The sequence below is a fragment of the Eumetopias jubatus genome, unplaced genomic scaffold, assembly GCF_037043125.1.
Source record: "Eumetopias jubatus isolate StellerSeaLion01/CBP00866 unplaced genomic scaffold, mEumJub1_p1.0 scaffold_1, whole genome shotgun sequence".
In the NCBI taxonomy this organism is placed as follows: domain Eukaryota; kingdom Metazoa; phylum Chordata; class Mammalia; order Carnivora; family Otariidae; genus Eumetopias; species Eumetopias jubatus.
The window spans coordinates 70,546,465-70,553,545 of NW_028274807.1; the positions used below are offsets into that span (position 1 = coordinate 70,546,465).

General features: G+C 42.6%; 1 protein-coding gene across 1 annotated transcript; it reads right to left on the bottom strand.

The window, feature by feature from the left end:
* Window positions 1–915: 915 nt before the first annotated feature.
* TM4SF19 (transmembrane 4 L six family member 19) lies at window positions 916–4,905 on the bottom strand. The gene is made up of 4 exons (XM_028101085.1): window positions 4,705–4,905; window positions 4,086–4,163; window positions 1,388–1,557; window positions 916–1,099 (listed from the first exon to the last, which is right to left on the bottom strand). Exons 1-4 carry the CDS (start codon window positions 4,903–4,905, stop codon window positions 916–918), a joined length of 633 nt encoding a protein of 210 aa, XP_027956886.1.
* Between the last annotated feature and the right edge of the window lie 2,176 nt (window positions 4,906–7,081).

Below are 7,081 nucleotides of genomic sequence, written 5' to 3' on the forward strand. Positions count from 1 at the left end.
GTCAAGGACCATGTCCTGGTCATCTTTGGATCCACTGCACACACAGCAGTGTCAGCCACACTCCAGTGTATAGCACTTATTGAACCGCACTGAACACTAAAGAAAAGAATACTGTGAATTAATCAGCGCAGGCTGCCCTAACAAAATACGACAGACTGAGTGGCTCAAACCACAGACATTTATTTTCTGGAGGCTGGAAGTCCCAACATGAATGTACCAACAAGGTTGGTTTCTATTGAGGGCCCCCTCCTTAGCTTGCAGGTGGCTACCTTCTGGCTGTGTCCTCACATGGCCTCTTCTGTGCTTGTGTGGAGAGAGAGATCTGGTGTCTCATCCTCGTTTTATAAGGATGCCAGTCTTACTGGATTAGGGTCCTATCTTTATGACCTCATTTAACCTTAACTACTTCCCTAAGGGTTCTATCTACACATACAGTCACATTGGGGGTTAGGGCTTCAACCTATGAGTTTTGAGGACCCACAATTCAATCCATAACAACTGGTGAACTTGAATTTAGAAGATTGGAGCTCAGGTGCTGACTTTGCCTGAACCCAGTTGAGTGCTTTTAGGCAGCAAGTCCGTTATGCTCTAGGAGCTTCAACTTCTATATCTGTGACATGTGGCCAGTTTTATGGAGTTGTTGAGAGGCTGAAATGAGACCATGGCTGGAGGACATTTTATGAACTGTAAGTTCCTGCACAATAATAATGACTTAATTATTCCTTCTACTAACATATCATCTTGCAGTTTACAATGTGATTTCAAATGCATATATCATTCAATACATGTGCAAGGAATCATTACCGTTATTATCACTACAGGAATACCTAAAAGGAAAGTTCGGTTATAATCCATCCTGCAGAAGGGATTCAAGGCAGCTTCTGAGGAAAACTCTCATGCATGAAAGGGCATTCTCTATCGCTTCTCGCAGAGGCTGCAGAAAAGGCCCAGGAAGCTGTTGATGAAATGAATGACCACCAGGAGAATCTGGAGGAGGCTGATGCACAGAAGGATGGAGAAGAAGGCCACGTGCCAAATGACAGCTTTAGAAGGCTCCAGGCAGACAGAGTTCCAGAGGGAATGGTCATACAAATAATTCCTATCCCAAAAGAAAAAAAAGGTGGGGGGGGGGAGACCGGGGGTTGAGGAATAAATAAGAAAAGCCAAGTAAACAACCTCAGTAGAAACCTGAGGCCTCCCCCCAGCCAAGGTCATAGGTCTAGACTCTTGAGGGTGACTGTTGTTGCTGCATCTGCAAAATGCCAAGCATCAAAGAAGGGAGATGCTAGAATGTGTGACCAAGAGGAGTTTGTAGTACATCTGTGTGTCTTTCTGTCTGTCTTTGTCTCTCTGAAAAGACTGAAAATCCAAGTCTCCGTCCATTTACCTGTTATGCAGGTCTTGGAATGGGTAACCATATTTCCAAGCTTGCGTCTGATTGAAGGATGAGACATCAAACATGCAAAATGGACCATCTTTCAGGGCTACTCCAGAAGTGATAAAGCAAATCAAGGCTCCAAGAAAAGCCAGGCTACTGGACAGCAGAGCAGTGAGCATCTGTAGAGGGAGGGAAGAGGCCATGAGGTGAGACAGGGTCATGACCAGGTGATGGGGTGATCTGGACAAGCCTAACTTCTCTGGCACTCAGGCTCTTCCCCATCATGTCACAGGGGGATAATGCTGCCCCTGGCACCTCCATTAAAGCATAACCAAGGCAGGGTGGCTGATGAGGGGTCAGTGGGTAGAGCCAGGAAGGGGTGGGAGAGAACGCATGAGAAGGGAGAAGCAGTGGCACTTGGACCTGGGTCTCCCTGACCCAGTAGGCTCTCCCTCCAGAGCTTCTCAACAGGTTGGCATCAAAAACTTTTACACTCGGGCCACTGGGTGGCTCAGTCGGTTCCTGACTCTTGATTTTGGCTCAGGTCATGATCTCAGTGTTGTGAGATCGAGCCCTGTGTCGGGCTCCACACTAAGCATGGAGTCTGCTTAATATTCTCCCTCTCCCTCCGCCCCTCACCCCCCCCACTCGCACCTGTGCATGCGCGCGCGCTCTCTCTCTCTCTCTCTAATAAATAAATCTTTAAAAAAAAGTTTAAACAGCCTCTGGGGAGAAGGGTTTGATGGTCATCACATGCCCTTTTCTTTTTTACTATTTTTTTAAATTTTTTTAAAGATTTTATTTATTTATTTGACAGAGAGAGACACAGCAAGAGAGGGAACACAAGCAGGGGGAGTGGGAGAGGGAGAAGCAGGCTTCCCGCAGAGCAGGGAGCCCAATGCGGGGCTCAATCCCAGGACCCCGGGATCATGACCTGAGCCAAAGGCAGACGCTTAACCGACTGAGCCAGCCAGGTGTCCCCCGCACGCTCATTTCTGACTCTTTTAAGGGAAAGCTGTATTCCCAAAAGTTCCAAGCTCCTACCCCTGATTCCTCTCTTTCTCAAATCAAACATGAAAGGAAAGAAGGGAGGAAAGAGGGAAGGAGGTAGAAAAGAAGGGAGGGAGGGAGACTGAGACAGAAATTGCAGTCAGCTCAGAAGGGACTCCTGTTCTGTCATTGCGCTTAGTCTGTGCACCACTCACTTCCCTCCCCAAAGATAACAATGAGTTCATTTCCTTGGCAGGAGTCTAGCTTGCTTTTAAATTGGCTTCTTTATCAGAATACTAGATCGTTTTCTCCCTTCGAAAGAGTACATATTTTAAAAATTTAAATAAAATATAGATATAGTTTTTTTGTAGAATCATGGAGTCCTTTTCCCACAATGTCACGCTGGTTGGGAACTGCGGAGGGGCCAGGGAAATGCTCGAAATGGGGTCCCGGCCCTGGCAGCATCACATCACCTGAAAACTTGTTATAAATGCACAACTTCCCGCTTCACCCCACCTTCTGAACCAGAAAAGCTGGGGCTGGAGCTCCTGGGTGGCTCAGTCGGTTAAGCATCTGACTCTTGATTTCAGCTCAGGTTATGATCTCAGGGTCATGAGATCAAGCCCTGCATCAGACTGCGCTGGGCGTGGAGCCTGCTTAAGATTCTCTCTTTCCCTGTCTCTCTCCTCCTCCCCCACCTCTAAAAACAATAAATAAATAAAGTCAACTCTCCTGTCTCTCCTACCGTCTCCTTTCCTCAGACAATATCTCTTCAAAAAAAAAAAAAAAGGAAGAAAGAAAGAAAATCTGGGGGTGGAGCCAGCAATATGTTTTAACAAACCCTGAAGGGATTCTGATGCACACACAAGTCTGAGAACAACTCACTCGCCTAGGGGAAAACCAGATGAGACTGAGAATAGATAGTGAATGAAATGTGTGGGTGTTTATATTTAATTCTTTAACATATAACTGTGAATCAGTGGGGTTCCCAATATGTGGGCGGCAGATATCAAAGTAGGCTCGAGTTACTGTAAGGAGGCCACAAATTCATGTGTCTGAGACTGAATAAGCAATAAATCTTATACTACCTATGTACGGAGATTTTTCAGCTATATATGAATGCCACTGTAGTTGTACGTGCAAATTTACTCTGGGTCCCAGTTTCATTTTCTGTAAAATGGAGGGGTTAGACTAGAATCTAGTCATTAGATGATTTCTGGAAAACCTTCCAACTCTAAGAAAAATTAAACAAAATAGCCAGGAAATTTCTTTCTTTCTTTTTTTTTTTTTTAAGCAGACTCCACACCCAACATGGGGCTTGAACTCACGACCTGGAGATTGATAGCACACTCTACCCACTGAGCCAGCCAGGCACCCCAGGAAATTTTCTATCAATGACATATGACTGCAGTGCATTTAACTCATGTTCATATTGTTCAGTAGGTTAAAATAGTAGCAGTTCCTCACATGTTTATAGACATTTCTGGCTCATTAAGCACTTGCTCCCTTAACTTGATCCTGTTCACTCCCATTTTATAGATGAGGACCTGAGCTCAGAAAGGTTAAGGAACTTGCCCAACAGCTTAGGGTTATGAAGGGTACAGTCAGGACCTGACTTCAAGCCCCAAGACTGAAATTGCCTCTTTACCAGTCTGCCTATAGAGTAATAGGATGTGGGGACATTCTAGGTATTAGAAGAGTAGAATCTGGTGCTTACACTTTGGCAGGGCCCACTCTTACTGAAGCAGCCATATCTCCAGCCCATCAAGGAGATGAGGATAGCTGCAGTGAGTACCTGGGAGAGGGGAGAAGAATGATAAGAAGAGATTGGGTAATTGACATTTCTAGCTGCCACTTGTGCCTTTGAAATAGATCCGTTGGGGCACTGCACATGAATTTGATAATCCTTTCTTTCCCAGAGGGTTTCACTTTGACTGTCAAGACCCAATTGGATGACTAGCCTGATCTGACTCTCTGGATGTCAATGTTTATACCCAGCCTTCTAGTCCTAAGCCAAAGTTCAGCAACAAGACTTGACAAGTCTTCCTAGAGTCTCCTATTCCTTGGAATTGCTATAGACCCAAGACCAGCTTGCTAGATCAAGCATTCTTTTTTTTTTTTTAAGATCTTATTTTTAAGTAATCTCTATGCCCAATGTGGGGCTCAAACTCACAACCCTGAGATCAAGAGTCACATGATCTACCCATTGAACCAGCCAGGGACCCCCAAGATCAAGCATTCTTGCAAAGAACCAAAACACTACTCCCCTGCCACGTCCCTGCTCCACCCTGAGGGGTGTTTGGGGAATTCACACCCAAGAAACTCCAAACACTTACCATGAGGCCTCCTCCCCAGAGCCCAGAGCCCAGCATGGCATGCCTGCCAATGAGGCCCCTCAACAGGTAGGTCACATCCCAGTTAGGAAAGAGGAGCACCAAGTTAGCTCCAGCAGCAAACAGGGTGGTAGTCCCGAGGCTCAGCCCCAGGATGCGGGAGCAGGTCCGTGAGCATGCCATCACATCAGGAGAGGATAGCATCCTGGAACCAATGGATGGAGAGTCATGGTAGCTCTGTTGGCTGGAAGCATCAGGAAGGGGTACACCCATAGCAAGGGTAGGGTGGGAGAAACAGACTACAGATAATGTCACCTCCCTGGGTCAGATCAAAAGAGCCAAAGAACTTGCTTAAAAATTTTGCCTTCTATAAACAGTCCCCAGTGGATAGGATTTAATTGCTCCATTTTCTGCCAACCCCAACTCATCCCATCATAGTTTGCTTGTACCTCCATACAGCCAGTGATTATTTCTATTTGGGACAGGAAAAAATGTTTAAAGGTGTCATTCTCTCTCTTTAAAAGATGTCATTTTAGAGATGTCCACTGTCACCACTTCCATTCAATAGTACAGGAAATCCTATCCAGTGCAATAAGAAAATAAAAAGAAGCAAAAGCCATACAGAGAGGAAAGAAAGAAGTAAGGTAACATGATTATCTATGTAGAAAAACCAAAGGAATCTATCAAAAAGTTACTAGAACTACTAAGTGAGTTTAGCAAGTTACAGAATAAAAAATTAATATACAAAGATTCTATTGTATTTCTGTATACAAGCAATGATAAATTGTAAAAATTAAAAAAAAATATTTAGGGGCACCTGGGTGGCTCAGTCAGTTAAGCATCTGCCTTCGGCTCTGGTCATGATCCTCGAGTCCTGGGATTGAGCCCCTCATCGGGCTCCCTGCTCAGTGGGGAGTCTGCTTCTCCCTCTGCCCCTCATCCCTCTTGTGTTCTCTCTCTCTCTCTAAAATAAAAAAATAAAATCTTTAAAAAATAAAAAACAATAAATAGCATAAAAATAGAAAATACTTATGGATAAATTTAACAAAATATGTGCAAGACTTTGGTACAGTAAAAATAGCAAAATATTGCTGAGGAAAATTAAAGACCTAAATAAATGGAGAGATATACCACATTTGTGGATCAAAGGATTCACTATTATTAACATGTCAATTCTCTCTAAATTGATGTGTGCATTCAATACAACCTCAGTCAAAATCCTAGCAGTGTTTTGTCATAGAAATTAACAAGCTGAATCTAAATTTATATGGAAATGCAAAAGTCCTAGATTAGCTAAAATACTTTTGAAAAAGAACAAAGTTGGAAGACTTACACCATGTGATTTCAAGACATTATAAAGTTACAGTAAGGTTACAAAAAGTAAAGTGCTGGTGTATAAAGACATACAGACCACTAGAACAGACTAGAGAAATCAGAAATAGACATATACATATTAGCAAATGATTTTTTAAAAAGATAGCATTTCAATGGGAAAAGGATAATCTCAAACAGTGCTGGAACAGTCTATATGCAAAACAAAAAAATATATACCATGACTATTACTGCAAACCATATTCAATAATTAGTTAGAAATGAACCATAGGTCTAAACTTACTAAATTTCTAGAAGAAAGCAAAGGAAAAAACACTGGGATCTTTTTTTTTTTAAGATTTTATTTTTAAGTAATCTCTACATCTAATGTGGGGCTCGAGCCCACAACCCCGAGATCAAGAGTCACATGCTCCACAGACTGAGCCAGCCAGGTGCCCCTGGGATCTTGAGTTAGCGATTTGTTTGATAAAAGACAAAAGGTACAACCCATAAAAATGATAAACTACTTCAAAATTAATTTGCTCTTCAAAAGATACCGTGGCGGGGGGGGGTCTGTGTGGCTCAGTCAGTTAAGTGTCCAACTATTGATTTTGGCTCAAGTCATGATCTCAGGGTTGTGGGATCAAGCCCCACATCTGACTCCAAGCTGGGTATGGAGCCTGCTTAAGATTCTCTCTCTCTAAAAGATGTAAATGTTTAAAAAAAAAAAAAAAAAAGATTCTCTCTCTCTCTGTCTCTCCCTCTCTTAAGACAAAAAAAAAAAAAAAAGACACCATGAAAAAAATGAAGAAGGAAACCACAGACTGAGAAAATATTCACAACATAAATTTTGCACATATGTATGTGAATGCGAATACATACAGGTCTGATAACAGACTTGTAACTAGACTATATGAAGAACTCTTAAAACTCTATAATTAATGAGACAAACAGCTTGATTTTAAAAATGGGAAAAAGATTTAAACAGACACCTCATTTCATCTCACAAAAGAAGATATATGGATGATAGCTAAGAATAGGAAAAGATGCTCAACATAATTTACATAAG